The sequence below is a fragment of the Erithacus rubecula genome, assembly GCF_903797595.1.
Source record: "Erithacus rubecula genome assembly, chromosome: 2".
Lineage (NCBI taxonomy): Eukaryota > Metazoa > Chordata > Aves > Passeriformes > Muscicapidae > Erithacus > Erithacus rubecula.
In genome coordinates this window covers 29,791,461-29,816,188 of record NC_136685.1, presented here as the reverse complement: position 1 = coordinate 29,816,188, position 24,728 = coordinate 29,791,461, and the positions used below count along the sequence as shown (strand labels likewise).

At 36.3% G+C, this 24,728-nt stretch overlaps 1 protein-coding gene across 9 annotated transcripts in view; it reads left to right on the top strand.

Annotated features, from left to right (window-relative positions):
• Positions 1-24,728, top strand: part of COL12A1 (collagen type XII alpha 1 chain) — a 97,714-nt gene that overhangs the window by 35,723 nt on the left and 37,263 nt on the right. For 6 of the 9 annotated variants that reach the window (XM_079298961.1, XM_079298964.1, XM_079298966.1 and 3 more), the window contains 25 exons: positions 23-289; positions 2,220-2,412; positions 3,722-3,843; positions 6,400-6,549; positions 6,636-6,755; positions 7,272-7,436; positions 7,624-7,770; positions 8,406-8,545; positions 9,649-9,778; positions 10,816-10,961; positions 11,228-11,357; positions 12,152-12,291; positions 13,021-13,150; positions 13,856-13,995; positions 14,282-14,414; positions 14,513-14,539; positions 14,850-14,992; positions 17,113-17,242; positions 18,091-18,230; positions 19,306-19,435; positions 20,087-20,229; positions 21,161-21,290; positions 22,224-22,366; positions 23,733-23,862; positions 24,050-24,169. In XM_079298961.1, coding sequence (XP_079155087.1) covers positions 23-289; positions 2,220-2,412; positions 3,722-3,843; positions 6,400-6,549; positions 6,636-6,755; positions 7,272-7,436; positions 7,624-7,770; positions 8,406-8,545; positions 9,649-9,778; positions 10,816-10,961; positions 11,228-11,357; positions 12,152-12,291; positions 13,021-13,150; positions 13,856-13,995; positions 14,282-14,414; positions 14,513-14,539; positions 14,850-14,992; positions 17,113-17,242; positions 18,091-18,230; positions 19,306-19,435; positions 20,087-20,229; positions 21,161-21,290; positions 22,224-22,366; positions 23,733-23,862; positions 24,050-24,169 — 3,489 coding nt within the window. The remainder of the gene's footprint in view (positions 1-22; positions 290-2,219; positions 2,413-3,721; positions 3,844-6,399; positions 6,550-6,635; positions 6,756-7,271; positions 7,437-7,623; positions 7,771-8,405; positions 8,546-9,648; positions 9,779-10,815; positions 10,962-11,227; positions 11,358-12,151; positions 12,292-13,020; positions 13,151-13,855; positions 13,996-14,281; positions 14,415-14,512; positions 14,540-14,849; positions 14,993-17,112; positions 17,243-18,090; positions 18,231-19,305; positions 19,436-20,086; positions 20,230-21,160; positions 21,291-22,223; positions 22,367-23,732; positions 23,863-24,049; positions 24,170-24,728) is intronic. The other 3 variants (XM_079298969.1, XM_079298968.1, XM_079298965.1) reach the window with 2 other exon arrangements.

The following is a 24,728-nucleotide window of genomic DNA, read 5'->3' as shown; positions in this document are numbered from 1 at the left end:
TCCATATTTTTACACTGAAAAGTGTCACCAAATGCCAGGACTGTGACAGTAGACAACGAGACAGAAAACACAATGAGAGTTACATGGCAGCCTTCTCCTGGGAAAGTCTTGTCCTACCGTGTGAACTACAGAGCCCGCAGCGGGGGCAGACAATTGTCTGGAAGAGTCAATGGTCCCGCTACCAGCATAGTGCTGAAGCGACTCAAGCCCCGAACTACGTACGACATCACCGTGGTCCCAATTTATGATTTTGGACATGGGAAATCAAGAAAAGGAGAAGGAACAACAGGTATGTACCACACAAGGTTGTACAGGATTTCATAATGCAAGTTTTATGCTTGAAATTAGGAAATGTAGAAAGCATGGTGGAGTCTGCCAAGGTCATGAATTGGCAGGAAAATTGATGAAAATGTTAGAAGCTGAGAAGAGTTTGATTTGTTTGAAATTTCACTGTGGCATAGCCTGAGGACAGCTTTTTACTGTTGATATTAAATTTTGCTGTTGATATAAATGTGGTAGAAAATCTGTTTGAAAATACTAGAATTGTTTTGAAATGCTGTCATCAGACATTCAAACAAGGTGTTTTGTGAGGAAGAAGGACCACTCAATCAAGCATTGTCAACTGTAGAATAATCTGCCTTTTGCTTGTGGGTATTGATTAAATAGCTACCCAGTATCCTGTTGTTTAGGTTTGTCTTCTCTGGTCACCATATTTTCTGTGGAAAGCTCAAGGTAGTAAAAAGGGGGAGTAGATGATTTTGAAGATTCTTCTGTGGAAGTCTGACTTCATGGTCTTTTGGACAGGCTGTCTTTTCCCTCAGAAACCAAAACTATAAAACATTTAAGTCTCAGTGAAGGCATTTTTGTGGTAAAAGCAAAACTCATTTGCTACTCTACCTTTAGTATGAATGTGATGCTGGTCTTACCTTTTGTAAGGAAATATTCTCTAGATGTTCAGATCAATCAGATTTAGTGTCAGTTATCTGCTTCCATAGATGGAAAGCTATTACCAAAATACAATCTTTTTCAAGATGTTTCTTCCTGTGTGACACGAGTGCCATTCACTGAGGTACTCTGTAAATAATTCATGCCATTGTTTTCTGAATATATGTTATACTGAATGAAGTTCAATATATTTATATTGAAGTAAGATAAAGGTATCCTAACAGTGGAGATACCAGCACCTCAGTTATTAAGAAAAGGTTTCTTCTTAACCTGAAATGTGGTTGATATAAAGGAGTCACAAAAACTTGATCAGCTCTTTACCAATAACTAGTTTTTAATGCTGAGAATCATACTGAGATAAATTTTAGATCATCCAGCTGCTTTTAATTCTTGAACTCTTCATCTTGATGCAGATATGCCTCTGCTTTCAGTCTAAATAACTGTCGTGGTAAACACTCCTTGGAAGCAAGTGAGGCCTGAGTCATCTTTTTAGTTGAAGCTGTCATGATAGTTCAGGGAGTATGATGAGAGATGAGACAGAGAATCTGTACTTTTCCTTGTGAGTGGGAGTGTATCTGCAATTTCTCAGCAGAATTCACAATAGGAGGACAGTTATGATATTTCAGCTATAACTAGACAATTGCATAGGCACAGGGACAAGGCAAACTCTGTTTTTCTTGTCTGTCATGCCAAAGCTATAGCGGTAACTTTTTTGTTTACTCTAATTCCTTTTTTCTTTTTTTAACTTTGAGGTTACTGCTGCATTGTTTTCCATGACTGCACTTTACAGTGGCACACCAGCACAATCTGCATAAAATGCAGAAGCTAGCAGGAGCTTGTTCACCACTCTGTCTGTGGGTACTGCCCTGCAGTGGGCAGCTGTTAGTCTTCCAAGGAAGTTGCTCCTGACCTAAAAACCTCAAGCTGTTTTGCTGGCACTCCTCAGAGGAATTGTTTCTTGACACACTGCCACACCTCTGGTTGGTGAAGTTGCTTTAGCTGCCAGGCAATTTATCCCTCAGTCCATTGACTGCAGAGGGAGCCTCTACTGTAGACTTAGACCATGTACCTATTGGTTAGATAGCTAAAATTAAGTGACAGGAATCTCGTCCTTCATCTCTTAATATTTTGTGTCTAAAGAAAGGAACAAAGAGTTTAGGACTGTCAGTAATACTAGATTTACATATATGTGTGTATATATACACTTAAAAGCACACTTATTGATTTTTCCATGTGTGGGCCTGATCTAAACTCCTTTTTTCCCACCCTTTCAGCCTCTCCATTTAAGCCACCTCGAAATCTGAGAACTTCTGATTCAACTATGTCAAGTTTCCGAGTAACCTGGGAGCCAGCCCCAGGGAGAGTGAAGGGGTACAAAGTAACTTTCCACCCTACTGAAGATGATGGGAGTCTTGGAGAATTAATAGTGGGGCCGTATGACAGCACAGTGGTATTGGAGGAGCTTAGGTATGGTAATTCCCTCATGTTTTTTGTTTCCTTTAAATAATTTTAACCTCGGATTTAGTTTAATAATAATCTGGTATTGAAATGCCTGGCAAAATCTACTGTAAATTAAGCAAGTGATTTTGTCAATTAGCAATGAAAATCTCGTTGAAAATCTCTGAAAGGTACCTGGACGGTTTCTTTCTATGATTATCCATTTACATCTCTTGTGATGTTCTCACAGGAGCTGAAGGAGGAAAGATACAGGCTGGAGCTGTATTATGTATTTCATATATGAGAAAGATAATGGAATACTGAAGGATATTTGGGATTTCTAGAGTTTCCTCTCAAATGTTTCTTGTCTCGTTTCTCAAAAGATGATTAGTTTAGCTCTTGATTCATTTTCTCAGAGGCTTGGATTTTTAAAGCAGGCTTCACACCAAGTGAAAAGTTGTTAAGCAAGTATACTAAATATAGTTAAAATAGGATCATTAAGTCAAAGAATCATGCAGTCATAGAATGGTTTGGGTTGGAAGGGACCTTAAAGATCATCTAGTTCCAACCTTGTTGCAGTAGGCACCTTCCAGTAGATCAGGCTGCTCCAAGCCCCGTCCAGCCTGGTCTTGATGCACTGAGATGGGACACCCACAACTTCTCTGGGGACCCTGTTCAAGTGTCATACCACCAAAAATTATATTTTTGCCTCAGATGGGGAAGTGCAGGGACTAGGAGTGATGTGTGGGCTGCATCAGAAGAGGTCCAAGCTCTTCTTCTATTGGTGACTTCAGAGCTGGATGCTGTACTTCAGGTGGGATCTTACGTGTGCAGAATAAAGGGTGAAAATCATGTTCCAGCAGTGTGGCTGGAGCCATTTCAGTAAAAACAGGCAAAAATATAATTCAGTACCTCAGCCTTCTCCATATCCTGGGTCTCCTGTTTTCTTCTGGAGGGTTCCCATTTTTTCTCTAGTCTTCCTTTTATCATCAATGTACCATAGAAACTTTTCTTGTTACCCCTGATGTCCCTGGCCTGATTTAGTTCTATCAGGGCTTTAGCTTTCCTAACATGATCTCTGGCTTTCTGCACAATTTCTCTTTACAAAACTAAATAACTTGAATGAGGAAGGCTATGAATTTAAGTATAGGATGTAAAATCAGCTTTTAAATAGTTGAAACACCAATGACTTGTGGAAGAGCCAGTATTTGGGCTTCAACTTTTGGCACCTTCTTTTCCATGTGGTATTTTTTTTCCTGTGAGAATTTAATAAGCCAAGTGTTTAGCATTTAACTAGCCAAATGATTTTAACTAAAGCACACTTCTTTGGCTATTTCAGGGCAGGAACTACCTATAAGGTAAATGTTTTTGGGATGTTTGATGGAGGAGAGAGCAACCCTCTGGTTGGACAAGAAATGACCACCCTTTCAGATACTACTACGGAGCCATTTTTATCTAGAGGTAAACATGACTGATTTGAAGAAAAGGCAGTTTTGTATTTTGGATTTAAAAAAAAAATCAAAAGTTTACTACATTTCTTTTTTGTTTTTCTAAAGCACATACATAATTGTTTACAGGATTCATTATATTCCCTTCCCTGATGACACAAACCCTGGTCTGAAATGACTACAAAGCATGCCCCAGTTCACAATTCTAGTCCTCTGCACCCTTCAGATGATCTTACAAAGATGATAACACAGGCAACCTGTGTTTTGCTGATTATTCAAGGCCATCTGCATTGCATTTTCAAGCTGTCCACATCTGTGTTAAATCACATAAGGTCAAATTCTTGAACAGAGATCATGGCTCATCTACGGGGGTCTTCTCAGGAGTAGAACAAGGAATTTTAAGCAGATTGTTGGCCCTTTACTTGTCCTGATATGATGACTCTTACTTTTAAGACTAAGATGATATAATGAACAAAATTCTGATAGTTGGGAATTTCCTAGTGCTAATCTATATTATTTGAGTTTATATTTAACACAGTCATTGTTTACTCTTTTGTTTTGTTTTTTTTTCTATAGTAGGAAGATACTTTTTCACAAAGGCAATTTCACAGTGCTCTCCAGTACCTACTTGGGAGCTTCTCTCTGTGTAGCTAGTAAACCTTTCTTTTAAGGTTTCTGTGAATGTTATGATTTTATCTCCCTTTGGTGTGGCTCATGGAAAGCATAAAAAAGCAGGTCTACATTTGACTAGCCAAGTATACATGAATAAGTAAAGCCTTTTCTCCTCTGCCATTTCAATGCATCAGAGAGAATTAGGTGAGGAGAAATAATCTAACTGCAAAGTCCGTTCAGAGTTAAAGAAAAAAAAAATTTCTGACTGCTGATTATAGTTTTGCTTAGCTCACACTGGGCTGTGTAAAAAGTACTCATCTTGTATATAACTTTATTGAAACATTTTTAGAAACTTTTTAAATAATTGATGTCCTCCTCTGTCTAATACTAGAGGATAAAACTGACAAAAACCCCAAAACAGGCCATCAGTAATTTTAGACTAAAGCTATAATATATCTGGCAACAAAAATTTCACCAAGTGGTTTGTTATTTTTCATTATATCAGCTCTCATTTCTGGTCTTTGGTGTTATACTCTTTAAGATGATTAGTTTTATTAATGCATGGATTTAAGTCATGGTTAATGTGAAAAATGAATTTATGTCTTGGACTGTAAATGTAATAGTAAATTATTTATTAATGGGGGGAAAAAATCACCCTAGATCTGGCACATTTACTAGAATTTTCCATGTGGGGGACTATAATATGTTGGAAGAAACATAAAAGTCAAAATAGATTAACTTTTATATTGTACATAAAGTTAACTTTAACTTCCATATTAAAGTTATGCATGCATTTTTTTTAACTAACGTGGTTTGACTTAAACCCTTCTCCCAACTGATTCTATTGTCCTGACTAAAGACTAGATCTATATTTTCTGTGCAGAAGAGGATCATGCTTTTAACCCCCAGGTACATGGAATAGTTATATTCATGAGTCTACAGTGTTGGATCAGTTCTGTGGAACATATATGAAATCACAATATCTTTCAACTGTGATGAGTGTGGATGATTTTTCTCAATGGGATTTCTTCCATATAAAGACCAGAAGCTCTGATGGCAGGAAGCCAGAAAATTTGCAGCTGGTAACAAAATCTACAGGAAAAAAAGAGGGAAAGGATTTTGGCCTTTTTTTTTTTTTTTTTTTTTTTTTTTTTTTTTTTTTTTTTTTTTTTGCAAATGGCTGTGGATAAAATTATTGTATCTTTCTGTTTTGTATAAACATTTTGTGATTTTGCTTGTGATGAAAACAATATGATGCATATTTTATTTTGTAATTTGTAAACTGAAGATATCTGAAATAACTTCCTACCTTTTTGGAACATTGCAGCTTTATATGAATGTTTGTTCTTGTTCCCTCTGTATCTCTTGAGCTGTGTTTATACTTGTGTGTCTTCTCTGGATTGTGCTCTTTCTTTTCTGTACATGCAAACTTCTATACCATGTGTTTTATTATGTCTTTTTCCCCTGAAAATTGAAGAATGCTATTTATTTGAAAGTGATTGTAATATATGCTGTTAATCCCACTATTACATTGTTGAAAATTAGTCTGTAGTTTAGCTATATGTGACAGACTAAAGTACCATAAAATTGTGTAACCTAATAGTGCTTACTGCCATATCAGTGGTTCGTTTAGTAGTCTTGTACAAAATTTCTGAAATCAAGTTATCAGCCATCTTTAAAGACCAAAACAGAAAATGACATGACAATAGAGAACACTGGCCTTGACATTTGCAAAGGCTTATTTTTAAAAGGAAACATACATGAAGGAATTTAGACAGCTTTTGCCATGGAACCACTGACTAGTGTGAATAATGCTCTCAAATAGGTCATACTTGACGGAGTGCCAGTGAATAAAACTAGAGCTATTTTGGAAGCTAACTCATGACATATGTCATCTAAAAGGATGGGGAAAGAAAACCATCATGCTAAGGCTATATTTTTCTGGTTGACATGGCAGGTTTAGAATGTAGAACCAGAGCAGAAGCTGATATTGTGCTGCTGGTGGATGGCTCATGGAGTATCGGGAGGCCAAATTTTAAAACCATCAGGAACTTCATTGCCCGTATTGTTGAAGTTTTTGATATTGGTCCTGACAAAGTACAGATTGGTAAGCTCTCATATATTGGAGGGAAAATGGACCATACCTGCTACAGAGACATATAACAACTGAGTAAATGACGGCTTTTTTCCCAGGTCTTGCACAGTATAGTGGTGATCCCAGGACAGAATGGAATCTCAATTCTTACCGAACCAAACAGTCTTTGTTAGAGGCTGTAGCCAACTTACCCTACAAAGGAGGCAATACTCTAACAGGTATGTCACAGCACCAGGATTTTACTTAAGGTCCAGTGAAAAAGATTCTAGTAGCTGACCCTGATATTGTTCAGTGAAATCAAATGTGCCTGTGATGAAACAGACTTAACAGCTCAGCTCAGCATGGTTGGAAAAGAACAGGCCCAGCATAGGCTTAAAGACTCAGGAAAAATGTGTTAGAAGAGATTTTAGGTGATGAAGTGCTTGTGTTGCTGTTTAGCCTATAAAAAGAAGAAAGGTCAGTTCCATGTCAGGGTTGGGATGACAATAACCAGGAACCAAAAAGAAGGGTAGTAGAAGTTAGGAGGGTGATGCCAACAGGTAAGAGAGCACTAAATAGTATCAGTTACTGAGAAGTCTAGATTATGGGCTGAAACTAGATTCAAAATCCTTCTAGAAGGAAATAAACTGTGTTGTCAGAGTGAAGTCACTAGGATGGATGCACTAATTTCTTTTACCGTGACTACTATATGAAAATAGTTTCCAGTGATGGTTACTTTCTTTGTGTCATGCTAGGAATGGCTTTGGATTTCATCTTAAGAAACAACTTCAGACCGGCTGCAGGCTTAAGGCCCAGAGCTCGCAAAATTGGTGTTCTCATCACTGATGGCAAATCACAAGATGATGTAGTCACCCCTTCAAGAAAGCTCAGAGATGAGGGAGTGGAACTGTACGCTATTGGTGAGTAGTGTGTGAAGGGATGGCCTGCAGCAACCCCCTCCTGCTTATCTGCTAAACGTGCAGAGAAGTGGCCACATACATAAGTACGCAAAAGGTTATGCAAATAATTGTGTTTAGGGACTTAATTGCATGTTATTGTGCTTCATGGCCATGATTTCTAACAGATTTTACTTTCTTCTCTTGTAAGGTATTAAAAACGCAGATGAAAGTGAATTGAAGCAGATTGCAACGGATCCAGATGACATCCATGCTTACAATGTTGCAGACTTCTCCCTCCTGGCTACCATTGTTGATAATGTAACCACGAATCTGTGTAACAGTGTGAAAGGTCCAGGTACATCAGATTTTCAGTCTATTTCATTCTTTTTCCATGTATGTGCTTGCGCTGCTAATTCCTTTTTATTACTTACTGGGAACACTGTGTTAGCCAGGGGCTGTTTTCTCAGCTGTTGGTGTAAGGAAGTTGTGCAGACCACCTGGACTACCCTGTAGGGGTTCATCCTTTCCTTCCAACAGTGACTGTGTTACAGCTAACACAGCGTGACGTTGCTGGATGTGCCCTCTTTTTCTCCCCAGAATCGTGAAGTATCTTTCTCAGTGTGTCAGCTTTTTATTCATTGCGGCATGTTTTTTGATGATAGTCATCCAATAAGGAAAATTTTAGCAGCCCTGCTCTTTTCAAATATTTTTTCAAGTATTTTTTATCAAGTCTGACAGCCCAAAAGCAAAGATGAGCATGGAAAAACAGTAATGTTAGCTGATGATTCTTCTGTGAAACACTGGTGGTGAAGGTGGAATAGGAATTAAAGGGAACTTGTTTAGTCTTGAGTGTGTTAAGCTGAGCTATCTCTTAATGCAGTTGTTTTAAGAACTCATGAGGAAAAAGAAATATAGGCAACTATGTGAAGTGTTTTTTCCCCCCTCTGATAAGAGACATTATTATCTTTTTAATTTGCTTCCCTCTTGCAGGTGATTTGCCGCCTCCTTCAAATTTAGTTATTTCAGAAGTGACACCTCGTTCTTTCAGACTGAGATGGAGCCCACCTCCTGAGAGTGTTGATAGATATAGAGTTGAATATTATCCTACCTCTGGAGGTAGCCCTAAACAGGTTAGTATTGTATGTTCACCTTTGATATTGTCCAGTACAACCTTGGACATCCATAATATCATTCTGAATTTGTGCTGAGTAGGATATAACAGTAACTTAAAAATGCTTCTAAGGTCAAGAATATCATGCTTTGGTAAATGATACACAAAATTACAAAAAATAAGCATATATATTACTTTGGTTGTTTTAATATCATGAATCCAGAAGTAAAATATATTTCTTATAAAGAGTTGTCTTCTATTTCTACTAACTCCTTTATTTTCATATTCCACTGTCATGCATTAGTTGAATTAGTTATATTAGTCTGTTCCAGAAATCTTCTGACCATACTCATGGGTAGGCCCCCTTTTCTTTTTAAAGCATTTTCTTCTTTGTGAAAAACAAGATAGTGGGGGATACAGGTTGTGAGAAGTGTTTAGATTAACACTGTATGATTTCAAACTGTTTATTGGTTATTACTTCTCTACACAGAGAACCAGTGGCTGGCAACTCTTGGTTCTAGGAAATCTGAATTGCTCTTTAACAAAAAATAATAGTATTTAGGAAAATGAAGTGTTTAGATGAATGTAGTTAGGTGCCTCTACATACCTAGCTCTGAATTTCCCATCTCCAGTTGTGGCTTTTAAATCTTAACTCATATTTGGCTCATGGACAGTTCAAGATTAATTAAAGTTTGAGTTTCAGTGACAAATTTGACTACTTCCTGGAATTTCTGTTCTGCAAGACATTGCTAATGTCTTGTGCTGTAACCATCCAAATTATCATAGATTTTGAAATTTTTCCCAAAGTGGCCCTTTTTTCCCTGGTCCTTTCTTTATGTTCTTTAGTGATATAGAAGTGTAAACCATGCATGAAATCAGAATGCACTGAAAGTGATGCTAAGCAGATCCAGCTCAATTTGAAATAAATGTCTATCTGAGATTTCCCCACAGCTTGCTTTGTAAAAATAATGCTATATTATCAGACACAATGTATACAAAATTGAGACCAGACTTACCTCCTTGTCATTGATTTCTGCAGTTTCACAAGGAATGATTGCTTTTCTTAGAGATAAGATTATAAACATATTTGTCTTGCAGTGATTAACATTGCTTCTCTTGCAGTTTTATGTAAGTAGGATGGAAAGAACAACAGTTCTGAAAGATCTGCAACCTGAAACAGAATATGTGGTTAATGTGTTTTCTGTGGTAGAAGATGAAAGCAGTGAACCTCTGATCGGCAGGGAAACAACTTGTAAGTTAGAAATGGGTCATGAATAACATGTCAACTGCCTGTTTGGCACCTGGGGAATTGTCCAGTAGAGCTTTTAGCACTATGGATTTTCCGCTTAGCAGAAGTAAAATGTTTAGTTTGAATTACCAAACTATATTGTGTTACTCTGACTGTTCAGACCTGGTTGTCTGGAAGACTTCAGCAAAGTGAAACTGTAATGTGGTAGAAAATATTTGTCTCAGCTTCTTCCTAGGCTCATAAAGAATGCATGTATAAAACAAGAACAACAGACACGAATCAAAGACAGAGTTTATAAACTCCTGAAAGCTGATCATAAACAAATATATATTCCTTAATATTTTATGCTAGGCAATTAATTTCTGCTATTACCAGACAGAATTATTTATAATTAGCAAAAGCTAATTCAACATAATGATGCCACTTCTGTGAGTTATAAGTCAGCTATATTTCTCCTATGAGCTGTCTAGATGATTAATTTCAGGTATATTTACGTTGTATGCAGCATAGGGTGACCTGCCTCTTTAGTAATATTGAATGTTTGCTGTATATTTCACTTCTTCATTTTGTATTGGGCTTGTCAAAAATCCTTAAAATATGTGTATAACTTTTATGAAGTCTGTATTACTTTTTGATATAGCTCCAGGGAAACTCTTCCTTTATTTAATAATTTGAGAAATATAGGAAACAAAAAGAAAGTAAAAAAATCCTCTTTGCACAGATCCCAAGTCAGTCATGTTGTTTCATATTAGAATTTTCAAGTGAGTTAATGTTACTTTTTTACAAGACTAAAATATTCCAGTGCAGATTTATAAGAGTTTTAGTGGTGCATGTAGAAAATCTGTGGACACATTCAAAATGGTATGGCCATTACCTCATGCTTGAACTAAGAATTTAAATACCACTGTTTGCAGATCACCTCTCTGCTACCCATAACATGCCCTAATACCTATGTGCAATATTCTCAGCAGTATGACCTATGATAAAAAATATTAAGAAGCTGGAAGAAATAAATTACTATGTATTTTTTTATTTGACAGTGCCAATCTCTTCAGTTAGAAACCTGAATGTTTATGACATTGGATCAACTTATATGCGAGTGAGATGGGAACCTCTCAACGGGGCTACTGGTTATTTATTAACATATGAACCTGTGAATGCTACAGTCCCAGCCACAGAGAAAGAGGTGCGAGGATTTGTGTTTGCTACCTGTGCTCTACCAAAAATAAATTAAGAAAAACTGTTAGACTATCATAATGGTCAGAAGACTGGCATGTACTTCTTGAAGTGTAGTGAACTTACTGGGATATTACATACAATGACATCAGTCAGGAAACTGTAAATATACTGTGGATCTCACAAACAAAATTCCCTTGAAGTTATATCATTGCTTGCTTTTCTGTCATTGCTTTCTTCAGTTTTTAAACATGGTGTGTTATTTTTCGTGTGCAGATGCGTGTGGGACCGTCAGTGAATGAGGTGCAGCTGGTAGATCTCATCCCCAACACCGAGTACACTTTAACAGCTTATGTGTTGTTTGGCGATATGACGAGTGACCCCCTCACCACACAAGAAGTGACGTGTATGGACATCTTGAGTTTTGCTTTGTTGTTGCTTCAGCAACATCGAATTCTAATTGTATTTCATGCAATAGTTTTCTTATCATCTGTTTCATTTAGAAGACCATCTTAATCACATTTTATGCATTTTCTAAGACTCATGTATTTCCCAAAGACCTCAAAGGCAATTTCAATGACAAGGGTCCAGTTACTAAAAGGGAACAATATCATTTTTAACTTGAATAATGAAGGAAATCTTGGGATCACATTATTTTAAAAAGGTTTTGATTTTGCTTGTATTAATTTAGTAACTTCATTCCTGAATTCAGACATCCTCTTAAGCATAGGAAATACTAAAGAAACATGCTGTATCAAGAAGAAAATAGATCTAAAAATGGCTTCGTTTTTTATACCTTTCCTTAAACATTTCCTATTGGCAGAGGCAGGCTTCTGGTCTAGATACATGCAGCATGGCTACTTTTATGTCCTTAAAAATTTTAAACCATTAACCATAGATGAAAAGTGGCTATTGTCACCAAAAGTTATGGTCTTAATTCTTGATACTTCTGGAAATACTGTGCTTATAATTATAAAGGTGAAACTACCACAGTTTATAGCTATTTTGCTCATTGCTGGGAAATTTAGCTTCTGAACTCTCTCATCTAATGCCCAGGACAATGAACTTGTCAGAAAGGGATTGCCTTCACTCACTGAAAATCTTTGACTGAAAGACATGAAGAGAATTCACTTCCATCTGTGAGAGACTTATACCTATGCTATGAAAAACATTCACTTACTACTATCACTATTTTTACAGTACCTTTGCCTGGACCCAGAGGTTTAAAAATTCAAGATGTTACTCACAGCACCATGAATGTCGTTTGGGATCCTGCTCCAGGAAAAGTTCGAAAATACATCCTAAGATACAAAATAGCTGATGATGCTGATGTAAAGGAGGTAAAATATTTAAAGTACTAGCAAGGTTTTATTTTGAGAAGCTAGATTAAAATAATAGTAAAGGTACTGTTATAATCCACCAGGTAGAGTAAAGAACATCAGTTCATAGTGGTTGCAGTCAGGAAGGGGTATTGTTTTCTTGGAAACTGACTCAGCACAAGATAGATTTCTTGGGTACTCCCTTCTTTCTCCTCCTTCTCCTCCAGAGAGGAAAAATCCTTGAACTGACTCATATGTTTTGGTAAATAGTAATTTCTATGCTCTGCTTAAATATCATACTGCCAAGGTCTAAGAACAGCTCGCAGTTAAGAGGACTGGATAGTGGAATAAAGGTATGATAGCCACTTTGCCTAATCATAGAACATGTGGGAGCATTGTTAGAGGTGTCTTTTAGTTCAGTACAAGCTTTGCTTGAATGTGCTGCTAGGTATAAACTTCCTGGAGAATTAAATTTGTATTTTAAAGGAACCAGAATTTTCCAAATGTTCAGTCTGCAACTTTGTTTCCAAAGGAATAAAGCACAAGTACTATGTGTATCTGATATAATGCATTTTACAAAGGAATTAGTAGAGTACACTCAATATTCAGGTGTGAATTTAGGGGAAATGACAAAACTTATTGCAGAATGCTTCTTTGTTTTCCAGTGGAGGAATTTCTGCCATTAGACCAAATGCAGCATAAAAAAATAGAGCAATTTACAATCCTTTAAGTCACTATTTTTATTCTTAGGTGGAACTTGACAGACTCAAAACCAGCATTACTCTCTCTGACCTTTCCTCCCGAACACTGTACAATATAAAAGTTGTTGCTGTATATGATGAAGGGGAATCCATACCAACAAATGCAGAAGCTGTCACTCGTAAGTTTTTCCTAATAAAACCCATTAACATTCTCTCTCATTTTTTCTTCTGAATTTTTCATTTGGTAGTGTGATGTATTTTAAAAAGTTTGTGGGATTTCCTGCTTGCTGTTGTGCTAGTCTTTGCTCTGCACCTGTGGTTTTGTGTGAAAGTATGTGTAAGGAAAGAAGAGGAAAAGTCTGCCAAAGAAATTATTTCTAGTTTAATTCTCTGGTTCTACCTATTTGCATATTTCTTCCCAGTGGCTATAATATTTTCCCTCCTTAACCTACAGTTAACCTCTGTGAATTCTTTCTAAATAAGTGGTGACTTATTTGGCTTATATAAAGAATTTTAAGATTTGCAAGAAACTCATGCAGGAACTTGACCTGTGTCTTTGGGAGTTCATATTTGCTCCATATAACTCCAAAATGTAACAGACAGGGCTTCAGCTGTTTTGAATAGGCATGTGAGTTGAGACTTTTGCTGAGATATGCTTCATCAGATAATGACCTAATGATGTGACCTCATGAAGAATAATTTGCTTAGAGCAAGTGGAATGGGTTATATACTATGGCATTTGATTGTAGTCATTGGAAGCATGATAACTGAGAGATGAATGTTCTATATAATCCTCTAAATTATTTGTCTGAGTAATTCCTTTGTTTAACTGTATTTATTTTGTAGTTAGATTTTGTGGAATATTTTTCCTTTTCTCATAATAGAGTCTGTGCCAGCACCAGTCAATCTCAGAATCACAGATATTACCACAAATAGTTTCAGAGGTACTTGGGATCATGGAGCTCCAGATGTCTCTCTTTATAGAATAACATGGGGTCCCTATGGAAGAGGGGACAAACAGGAGGTAAGTGCAGACAATCTTATGCTTTTATGGGCAGTCTCTCAGAGAGTGTATTTTTAAACTCAAAAATGTAATTGATAAATGGCCTAGAAGTTGGAAACTCAGTGAGAAGGCACATACTTACACATACTTACATACATATACTGCACATACTTACAGCCCTGTTCAGTGATGTTACTGAGCAAAAAGTTAGTTATATCCCACTCTCTGTTTACTTGTTTCATTTGTATCTTTTGGTTTTGTTTATTTATCTTTTCTTTTTCTTTTTTTTTTTAAATTTCTTCACAAGACTATCTTAAATGGGGATGAGAATAGTTTGGTCTTTGAAAATTTGAATCCAGATACATTATATGATGTCTCAGTTACTGCCATCTATCCTGATGAATCAGAAAGTGAAGAGCTCATTGGCAGTGAAAGAACATGTAAGTAAATAAAGGGATACTGCATGTTGTTTTTCATAGTTATTGAAATAGAAGGCGTACACATACAAGAATTCTGAAAATTCTTTCTTTTTTCCTAGTACCCTTGGTACCTATCACTACACAAGGTAAGAATCTAAATTTCCAGGTACCATTTTATTGAAGAAAACTCATAGCTCTCTTTTTCTAAACTGTGAGAAATGTTGACATTAAAAAGCTGAGATCATTTGATAAATATTACTGTGTATTTGGAAGAATACTAAACACCAGATTACCACATATTTATTATTTTACAAACATTACAGTTTATGGTCCCCTGTACTTAATACATTCTGCTCTTGATCAGGCATTCATGCAGCTCTAAAAGTAAGAATGAAATGTTTGTCTCTGCTCTTTGGGGAACTGCATATTTATTATTTTCTTTGTTATGCTTCTCAGCCCCAAAGAGTGGCCCACGAAACCTTCAGGTGTACAATGCTACTTCACACAGTTTGACTGTCAAGTGGGATCCTGCCAGTGGTCGGGTGCAGAGATACAGGATCATTTACCAGCCTATCAGTGGGGATGGCCCTGAACAGTTGGTAACTATTTTTGAAATGCTAAAGTTATTCAATCTCAAATGCAACCTCCTGCAAAGCAGTCCATTAGGATATTTTCTTTCAAAGTACAACACTGTATATATTAATCACCTTTTGTGTGAAGATTTATATTTGTAGTGAATAAGTATATACTCCTACCTTTTTTTCCTCCCCTTTCAAGTCCAAGTTAGAATACTCTTAATTGAGCAGCAATATCTCTGGATGCATTCTGTTTTCTCATAAATCACGTAATCATAGTCTAATTTAGGTTAGAAAAGATCTTTGAGTTCACACGCCCCAACTGTTTGTCTATGGATAAAACTAAAATAAAATGTGCTGAAGAATAAATCAGGCTACAAATCATAGATACAGGTATCAGAATAGTCAATAATATGAACTACCATGACTATTTTCAGTCCAGAGTTTGCCATTGTTTTCATAGTGTGGTTCCCATCCTGTCAGAAGACCTTGTTATGGAACATGCTGTCAACAGTTGAGACTGTCGCCCACCACTCTAGGGTCAGAGTAACCACACAGGTAGCAGTTGTAAAGAGAAATCCATACAAAACATGTGCTAATGAAGTATTTAGGGTATCTTAGACTCTTTTACTGTGATGAGAAGCTATAATGCTATGAAGAGACAGTACATTATGAGCAGCCAGCTTTCCCTATGTTGTCAGCATGAACTGTTTTGGCTACTGGCAGCTTGTACAACGCAGCCTGGGAATGGTAATTCAGTCAGGCTGTTTATCAGACGTGTGTGCTACTTAAAAATGCCCTATTCTGTAGTGGGAGGCTGTTGTGGTTACTGTCAAATGAGTCAGAGGAGCAGTGTCAGATGAGAACCACATTCATTTAGCTTGCTCCTGTAATAAAAGGTCACACATGTTCAGAAGTATATCTAGGAATATTTACTTTAGAATCAGTTAGATACTTATACACCCATTTTAACTCTCTTCTGATCAACATGCATGTGGGTTGAGGTAATTGAAATGTATGTTGAGCAGCCGAACACAATTTTAGTGAGAAATCACTAGAGAAATTAAGAACAGCAATATGTTTTAGTAATATTTGTAATTCATTGCTGACAGTGGAGTAAAAAGGGAATTCTCATTATTCTCTTGAAATCTGTGCAAAGAATACAGTTAACAGACTTAATTGCTTACAACTGGATAGAGTCAACAGTGCCCATTGGAGAAAACACCTCTATTTAAGGGGAGCACACAGAACTCTCATACTCTGTTCATGGCATTTAATGTCTGCTTGCAAATGACTTGCAGTCCCATGATCATAATTCTTTGTTTTCTTTTGTTACTCTGGCATTTATTAAACTGTAGATGCTGTGTAGGCAGTAGAATAGTCCCCACCAAAGTATTTAAAATATGATTTCTGGAGGATTTTTATTGCCCTACCTGACTTTTAATGGCCTCAGCACCGAGAGGAATCAAATGCTACTTGAAGACAGAAAAAAAGGTCTGCAAAAACTGCACACAGAACTGCAGAGACCATCATGATCATTTAGGGTCAGGTTTTGAAAGGCAATCAGATACTGAAAGGTAGAGGCAGCCATAATGGGATGATAAAAGCATTTGTGCTTTGAAAGGAGCTTTGTACACTTGAGTAGAAGAAGCCCCTTTGATTGTAAGCTAAAATAGTCTGCCTGTAAATTGAAATAATCTACTACTATGAAATTTGAAGATGTGTAAATGCTTGCTCATTGTCAGTTCTTCATCAGCAGATGTTTTGAAGTGTTATGCTGAGCACATTACCTGAATAGGCTTTGAAAATGGGCAGATAGTATTAAAAGTACAAACAGTGATAGGAGTTATACTATAATTTGTGCGGTTACAGAACTGGGAGTTTATATACAATTATGGTTGTATGCAAATTTAGAGACTTTAAAGAATAGTGGCTTTGTGTCTGAACTTGCTAAACCCAATACCTACTAAATACTACTACTGTTCAGTGTCTACTGTCAGTGTCAGTCACAAGAAAATTGCAACATTTGATACATCGCAGTGTTTTCCACTCTGCATCAAATGCTTGCGTTCTTTACTGTAGCAGTAAGCACAAAAGAAACAGTATAAAAGGGATTTGAATATTTTCCTTTTGTTTTGCTGCAGACTACTGTTGGAGGGCGACAGAACAGTGTGGTGATACAGAAGCTGCAGCCTGACACACCGTATGCTATTACTGTGTCATCCATGTATGCAGATGGTGAGGGGGGACGAATGACAGGACGAGGCAGAACCAGTAAGTAACTCTTCAGGTCCTCTTATTAGGTACAAAACAATATTGATATATTGCTTTTCAGAAGAGCTGAGAAAACTTCCTTGTGGTGAAATTCATCCCTTCTATATTTGTCATTTGTCCTTTGGTGGCTTTCAAGTCTCTGAAGTAAGAACATCTGTCAGTCTACTGGCTGTAGAGAAACCCTGGACCGCTGCCCTTGACTGGATGCCCAGTTTTTGCAGCTGAGAGAAACCCTGACCTTACTATGGAACTTCTTCCTCATTTAATTTGTTTACTTTTTTTATGCCATTATGTAGCAAACACCTTAAAGCATCTGAGGACATGTTACTGTCAGATATGTATGCTTTTAAGCATCTTCTGTTTAGAGGTTGACCTTCCTATTGTGCTCTTTAGAACTCCACCATTTTATATTGTTGTGTTCTTTAGATCCTGCTATAGAAGTCAGTGAGTGATTTGCTATTGCTATCAGAGACACTCCAGGTATAAAACCCATTTCAATATAATTAATTATGCAACTATAAAATTATTAATTCAGTTGCATTTAATTATGTGCTTGCAATGGAAATTCAGACACAACATTGGGTTTGGTGAGGAATGAAGAAAAAAATCCTAATGGTCTTATTGCATAATTCCAAAATAGTGTCCAGAAATAAATTTTTCTAACTAGCATTGTTAGTGGTGTTAGGATAGGTCTGATGTGCTCTGATTGGTGAAGATAAATAAGATTTAACATGTGCTACTAAACCTATTTTTAAAATTTTCTAAAGGTATGTTGCAGAGGTGTGATCTGACAGCAAAAAGGAGAGAATAGGGTTCCACATTTCTGACATCTTATTGATCTGTTTCAGAACCTCTCACCACTGTGAAGAACTTGCTAGTTTATGACCCAACCACCAGTACTCTGAATGTTCGATGGGATCATGCAGAAGGAAGTCCTCGCCAGTACAAAGTGTTTTATGGACCTACAGCTGGAGGTGCAGAAGAAATGGTAAATTCTTGATGTGGATCTCACTAACCATCTCAGATAAATTACAGCTCATGGTGCTGGTGAGAGAAATGCTGCTGAATGAAGTAGGTCCTGTTTGTCTATGAACTGGCTTTCTTTCTGTTCATAGACATCCTGGAGAAAATGCAAAGCACCTCCCATATGTATTACAGATGTTTGATTTTATATAGTAGACCATCAGTGGTTAGTTCTTAGCATGGGATTTAATACCACATACAATTTTTTTCTTTATCCCTGGGGCACTATGTGTGAAGCTGACTTCAGGGTGTACAAGTTAGCAGTCTTTATTTCCACACATTTTGACTGCTAAGAAGTCATGTGACTGTAGGCTTCAATGATATTTGTGAAAGCAGAAAAATCTACTTTCTAATCTCCTGATATTACTTAATTACAAAGAGCTAAAAGAATCCTGAAAATAGGAAACCCTTGCTGCAGGCTGGGAAATATTATTTCCTAGTTGTGTTTCTTTTTCTACAGCAGTGCAATTTAATGTGTGCATGAAATGAGTTGTACATTAATGCCGTTGTTTCAATAGTGCTACTGATGACAAATATTCTAAAATGCTGTGGAGTTTTATTTCCTAACATGAGCTACTCATTACTTTTTGTCCTTAGAATGTTGTAGAGTTAAGTAATGGGCTTTTTTTCTTGACTTAGAAAGTGATGTTTTAATGCCTCTGAGCTTCTAAATAGTAGTCATTAAAGAGGTCACTGCAGATTCTGCTACTTTCATTACACTTCATTTCACTCCAGAAGGATCTGGACCCAAAAGTGGAGAGAGCTATATGGGATTATATAGGAAAACATAGAGCTAATTTGTGTTAAGTCTGAGACAGAACCTTCTTGAAAGGCAGTTTCAGAAGATATCAGAAATCATGATTTTTTAAGCTTCACTGTTTGTAAAGTTGTTATCACATCTTCTGGAAATTAGATATGGTAGGGGAGTAAGCAAGAAATAAAAAAGCTTAAACTTTGTTTGCTTGTTTGTTTTTTGGTTTTGTTTTTTTTTAATGTTTTTTTCAAGTTTCTTGACTTTTCCTTTCTTTTTAAATTTATAGACCACAGTACCAGGAAATACAAACTATGTCATCCTGAGGACTCTTGAACCCAATACACCTTACACTGTAACTGTGGTTCCAGTTTTCCCAGAGGGGGATGGTGGACGTACCTCTGACACTGGACGCACTTGTAAGGAACATAGTCCTTTGCAAGAAAATGTCTGGATGTTTTTATCAATGGCTTCAGTTCATTGGAAATTGATTTTATATTAAAAGTTTACCCGCTTGGTAATTTTGGCAGCTTTGTAACTTAGTCTGTTTCCTTTGCTTATTTGTGTGGAGGCTTTCAATCTGTTTAACTCGGGCAAGCTCATTCTCCAAAGTTGTATAGCACACTTGGTGTTTACTTCACAGAATAGTTAGATTTTAATTGTAGTACTAGTAGAAATACAAACAAACAGTGAATATTAGTGTTAATCCACACTAATATCCATACTGTACTTAAAATTTTCCGGGAAGTTTGAGCTATGAATGTCAACTTGACATAAAATGTGAACTTTGTGGTTATTTTTCATACATATCTGATTAACAATAGGATAACAAAGTGTTATGATCATATGTTCAATTTGCAGTACAAACACATACTTTGCTGCCTAGTATGGAAGCTTGGAAAGACTAAACATGGAGATTCTTAGATTTGTGCATTTTGGGCTAACATAAGTAATGTGTTTATCTTGGACTGAGGTGGCTTTCAACTTTTGAACACTGTGGTAAATTCATGTAGAAATAGAACTTACATTAACAACTTTGTAAAACTTAATTTAAATTATCCTTGATCTAGTGGAGAGAGGAACACCAAGGAACATTCACATTTACAACCCCACACCAAACAGCATGAACGTCCGTTGGGAACCTGCTCCAGGTCCAGTACAGCAATATAGAATTAATTATGCTCCACTGTCTGGCCCAAGGCCATCAGAATCTGTAAGTAATTTCACTTTTATACTATTAGTCAAATATGTGTAGAGAATATTGCTTCCTTCAATGAATGTAAAAAATAATAGTAAACTCAGGCCAACTGTCTGCCTAGGAGAGTCTGCTGAAAGCACAGTGTTTATAGGAATCTAGTCCATTGCTAATAAAGGCTTAATTTGGTAAAATTAAAGAAACAAGAAACAAGACTCTTCCATTTAAAACTGCACTAAGGATTGTGTATCCTTTATCCTAGTGCAGATAAAGATGTGTTAAATTAGGGTTTTTTTAAGAGAGACAGAGACAACAAATATTTATTAGGAATTGTGTTAATTATGGAACTAGATGCCAGGTTTATGTGATTTTGCCTCCTAACCTACCTTCTGCTTACTCCACGTCATTACAGTTTGGTGGGGGTTGATAAGCAGCAAAGTCTGGATATGGGTGAAAAACTGCCCTCCAGATGTGAAGTAAGAGCTGTTGGATTTCTATAGAAATAAGTGCAGTTTTAAAGCTTTGACCATAAATGTATTCATGCAAAATATATACCAAGGTTGTACATGTAGATGTACATGTTTTTATGTAAAGAATTGTAAGGACTTTTATGTCTTTCATATGTAGTAAACTGTAAAAGAATTTCTTTTTTTAGTTTCTATTTTTGATAGTTTCTCCTATATTTTTCTGAACTATTTTAATGCAAAACATAAAAAATATCAATTGTATTTGAAGAATGAGAGCTCCTTATACTGTTTGTATTTTTTTTCACTCAAATTGAATTTTTATGAATATTGCATGTTTATTCTAACCTTGCATTATTTTTCTTTGATAGTGTGCAGCACAGTCATGTTTCCAATTTTTCTGTATTTCATTCAAATTATTTTCCAAAAAGAGATGCTATAAGCTGAAAATTTATTTATATAGGTGCCTTTTGTTTCTATTTTAGATTGTGGTGCCAGGCAACACTCGTGATGTGATTCTGGAGCGCTTGACTCCTGACACTGCTTACTCAATAAATGTTATAGCTCTGTATGCAGATGGAGAGGGGAATCCAAGCCAAGCACAAGGAAGAACATGTAAGAGACAGTCAGTACTTGTGTTGTGAAATATATGTCAAAATTGGTGTGAGAAGAACTTATAAAATTGGTTACAATTACAAATAATGTAAGCTGCTTAGTGCAACTCTGAATGAATGAATGAATCTGAATTAGTCCTGCAGCAATTATAGGGCTCTGTGGCAGGGAACTTTTGCTATGGTGCCTGTCAGTTGTGGTACTTGAATAATTAGCAATGTAATTTTCAGTTGGGAAATAAGCTTAATTTGAATGTGCAAGAGTTTAAAGGCTGTTCTCAAAATCCAATTACAGGTAAATAACAATTTATCTTTCATAAAAAAAAAAAAAAAGCCTATTAAGATGAGTGGAATTAGTTGTCAACAGAAAAAAAAAGGCTTCATATTCAGTGTCTGACATAGTAATTTTATGTGTTGGCCTCCCCAGCTGTTTCTTATTTTCATGTAGACACCTAAACACCAAAATCTTCTTGTTAAACTTATCTCATAAGATCTTGGTTGTTTTTTGCTTAGATTCTTTAAAATTCATACTAGAAATAACATGTACAGAACCTGTCAACAACAATGATTTTGCTTCTCTTATGTTTTCCCTGTAAAATCCCCTTATTAATCTAAAACTTGAAGTTGTGGCAGGCTATAGTTGCTCTTATCTGCAGGAGTTTGAGAAGCAGAATGTGTGTAGATGCTCACTTTGCACATCTGGATGTTCTCTCCTTTCTGTACTGCTCCAGTTCCTCCAGTTGGGCCCTCTTTCTATTTAAGACCTTCAGGCACTGCTGCATGATCATTTACTTAATCTCCCCTTGTATATTTATTTATTCAAGAGTTTCAGGAAGAGCCCTTGACTTTGGCTTCAGGGCAACATTTGAATTGATGGGGGTGACACTTATCTAGAGGCATCATGTCCCATACAACCTTCTGTATTTTCATTCTTCAGTGCCTCGCAGTGGTCCAAGGAACGTGAGAGTGTATGATGAGACTACAAACAGCCTTTCTGTACAATGGGACCATGCTGATGGGCCAGTCCAGCAGTACAGAATCATTTATTCACCCACTGTGGGAGACCCTATCGATGAATATGTAAGTTCTGTAATTCCTTAGTATCATTGAGGTGCTCTCAGTCAATTCTTTTGGCTACAGAAAAAAGAAGACACATGTTCTACACATAGTACCCTGTGCAGGCTCTGTGGGTTCTCTGGTCATTGCTGTCAATGTTAGGAAGCCATGGTTTGTGTAAAACAGGGTTTTTCCCCATGAAGCTACAGAAAATATGTGATTTCATGAACAAATATGTGTGTGAAATAATTTGATATGTGAGTCACACATTAATCAGAAGACTCTGAACAGAATCTGCTTCCCGGCATTTTGTTAAAATGTGATGCACTGAATAGCCATCTATTACTTCATACTGTATGCATTGCAAAGTCAGTGTGCTAGGATACAGAATAAATATAAGTCTGCATTTTATAAATTTAAGAGGGTTGACAGAGTCTAATACGACAACAATGGTTACTTTGATTCAGGATCTGACTAACTGTTCTAAGTTTCAATATGAATTGTAAGTGTGTTTCATTTCCTGCACCTTAATGATAGCATAAGTTATTCTGAAGCTTATAAAATTCAAAGAGTATTTATAGCAAAGCTAAGCTCAGATACTATAAAGGACAATGGCAGAATTCCTGCCAACAGCCGCCAGCCAAAATGACAAATTATTATTGTTTTTATATTACTGTATAGCACATGCTGAAAAATGCCTACTGGACTCATTAATCAGGACATATATTTTCAACACACATATCTTCTTTGCAGAAAAGATTGGACAATCCATAAAAACAGCAAGTCTCAAACAACTGAAAATTTTAATCAAATATTCATAGCAAGTTCTGACTGGCATGCGCTTTTGAGAAACATACCTCAAGTTACTTCCCTTAGTTTCAGTGCTTTATATCTTCCTTGTGGAGCAGGATCACTTTTGGGATTATATGTACATTTTCATTAGAAGGGACAATAGTGGATGACTGCATAAGAAAGCTGAGATTGAGGGATGCATAAATAGGGACATTTTTATATGTCAGTATATTTGGAGCTTCTGTCTCAGAATAACTTGTTTCTGCCAAGAAAACAAACACATCATGTGACTTCTATATTTCTATGAGGGAAGTGTACTGAAATCTTGGTGAAGAATTGCAGCATCTCAGTCTGATTTGAGGGTTAGGACTGAAGAGTCTATTTGATCTGATGTTTTTGTTGATACCACAGTGTTTTATAATTCAAAATAACAAATACTGATAATTGTTTATAGGCTACAACCCTGAATGACTTTTCTATGTTGGATGTGAAACACAGTGTGTCAAATGTTATTACAAATTTTTGTTTCTAGCCCCTGTCCCTACTGATCAGTTGAAAGACTGTGAGTGTGTTTACCTCTGTTTCTTTTGTGTTCCAGACAACTGTTCCTGGCATAAGGAATAATGTGATACTACAACCACTACAATCAGATACGCCATATAAAATTACTGTTGTTGCTGTGTACGAAGATGGAGATGGTGGACAACTGACTGGAAATGGCAGAACTGGTAATTATAGTTTTTATGTTGTTTATTCTTTTTAAAATTTAACACATATTCCTTCAACATTGTTAAGGTTTCATTAAGTTAATTAAGTCCTTGATGTGATTTTTACCTTGCAGAGTAACAATCTGCATTTCTAAAGACTGAAAAACAATTACTAGACTAATTAGAATGATTTTTTTCTTTTTTTTAGTTGGCCTGCTTCCTCCTCAAAATATGTATATAACTGATGAATGGTATACACGTTTCAGAGTTTCCTGGGATCCTTCACCATCCCCTGTTCTTGGCTATAAAATTGTTTACAAACCTGTGGGTAAGAAAACTTGTTCATTCTGAGTATGCCACTTTCAGAACAGCAAGTAGCTAATGGCAGACCAGAGAAAAAATCATATGTATAATTTTGTGTTAAAGGAGCTATTTATTTCCTTAGTTTACCAATTTTCATGAAAGCTTTAGTCTTATGATCAGTATTCTATAGTAAACACAAGCTATCAATCACAGTTTCATACATTCAGTTACTGGGATTGAGTTGTATACTTAAAACTTTATAGAGTGACCTGATTTGTTTTTAACCTCTTTAATGCCTCTTGTCCTTCTAAGGCTATGAACTGGTGTATATGAGATGATATTGGACAGGTATTTGGGTACTAATGGCCTGCAGAACTTTTGTTTTATGTGGTCTTCAAACAATATACATATCTTTCTAGAAGATGAAAACAAACATTCCACAATAGTTTGTAAAAAAAACCCTATGTGTATGTACTGCTTGCAGAATTGTAATATGCTAAAATTTCAGAAATCAATATGCTTTCTTTTAGAAAAAAATGAGGTAAACATTTTCTGATGTGTAAGAGACTGAATAGTTTTGTCGC